At 38.9% G+C, this 1,610-nt stretch overlaps 1 protein-coding gene across 1 annotated transcript; it reads left to right on the plus strand.

Moving 5' to 3' along the window:
- Positions 1-463: 463 nt before the first annotated feature.
- On the plus strand, positions 464-1,111 carry LOC115464739 (vomeronasal type-2 receptor 26-like; the record flags this gene model as incomplete). Its single annotated transcript, XM_030195094.1, has 1 exon — positions 464-1,111. A coding segment is annotated over one exon (648 nt), but the record flags the coding sequence as incomplete, so codon positions are not given.
- Positions 1,112-1,610: the final 499 nt, after the last annotated feature.

Raw genomic sequence — 1,610 nt, forward strand, 5'->3', positions numbered from 1 at the left:
ATAGAAATGTTAAGTAGTAGTAGTAGTATAGGTTCTGGAGGTGAGGTATGAGTCAAATCAGGTTAAGGCTTTATTTGTGATACTGATGTGAAAAGGCAGTGAAGTAAGGTTTGTCATTTTGAAACATATCTTATTATAAGGGAAAAGTTAGTGTCCTATAACTGATTCTATTTGTGAGATAATGGGACAATATTTTTAATTCTCAGATATGGACGCTTGTATGAAATGCCCAGAGGACCAATGGCCCAATCAGAAAAAAGATACCTGCATCCCAAAAGTGATAACCTTCCTGACCTATGAAGAGCCTTTGGGGATAATTTTGACTTTCATCTGTATTTTCTTAATTCTCATTAATACTGTCATTTTGGGCATCTTTATTCATTACAAAGACACCCCCATAGTGAAAGCCAACAACCGAGAACTCAGTTACATTCTCCTTATCTCCCTCATACTCTGTTTCCTCTGCTCCTTGGTATTCATTGGACACCCTGACAAAGTGACCTGTATTCTCCGACAGACTGCCTTTGGGATCACTTTCTCCATCGCTCTCTCATCTATACTTGCAAAAACCATCACTGTGGTCACAGCCTTTCATGCCACCAAGCCTGGAAGCAAGCTACGGAAATGGATGGGTTCCAGGGTCTCAGTTTCTATAGTTTTTTTCTGTTCTCTTATTCAAACTGTTCTGTGCCTTGCCTGGTTGTTCACTGCTCCCCCATTTCCATATCTTAACACGAAATCAGAAATTGGAGCAATACTAACTGAATGTAATGAAGGGTCAATAGTTGCATTTTACTGTGTTCTGGGTTACCTGGGATTTTTGGCTGGTGTCAGTTTCATTGTAGCTTTCCTAGCAAGAAATCTGCCTGACAGGTTCAATGAGGCCAAGTATATCACCTTCAGTATGCTGGTGTTCTGCAACGTCTGGTTCTCCTTCATCCCAACATACCTGAGCACCAAGGGCAAGCACATGGTAGCTGTAGAAATATTTGCTATTCTGGCTTCCAGTACTGGACTTCTTGGCTGTATCTTTTTCCCTAAGTGCTATGTTATTCTGCTGAGACCTGAAAGGAACAGCAGAAAATGCTTATCAAAAAACAAGAATTATTAATATTTGTGCAAAAGATGGATTAATTTAAATATTATCAGTCGTTGGCCAAGTCCAAGTTGAATGTCCTTTTAATCCATAAACTGCATCATTGGTTGAGGCCATCCTAAATTTCACGTGTTATATTATAACTAAAATTAGATATTATACACAATTTGAATATAAAAATTGAGCAGCTATAATGGTCAATAATAAAGTTGTTGGCGATATCTTTTTATTGGAATAACTTTATATATTGATTAGATTTCTGAGTCATCCTCCATTCAATGGAGAAACACTTGGGGACTATTTAGGAAAGGGGACAGGAGTTAATGTTTTGCCGTTCTGTGGTGACAGTCAAAGTGGTTTACATGTTATATACAAGTATGTATTTTGTACCGGGGGAAAACAGAGGGCTATGTGACTTGTCCAGAGTCATGAAGAGATACAGTGGGAATTGAACCTGGTTCCCCAGGTTGTCATCTCATTGCACTAACCATTAGGCTCCTCCTTCACTCTCAGC

Source organism: Microcaecilia unicolor, chromosome 3 (assembly GCF_901765095.1).
Source record: "Microcaecilia unicolor chromosome 3, aMicUni1.1, whole genome shotgun sequence".
NCBI lineage: Eukaryota > Metazoa > Chordata > Amphibia > Gymnophiona > Siphonopidae > Microcaecilia > Microcaecilia unicolor.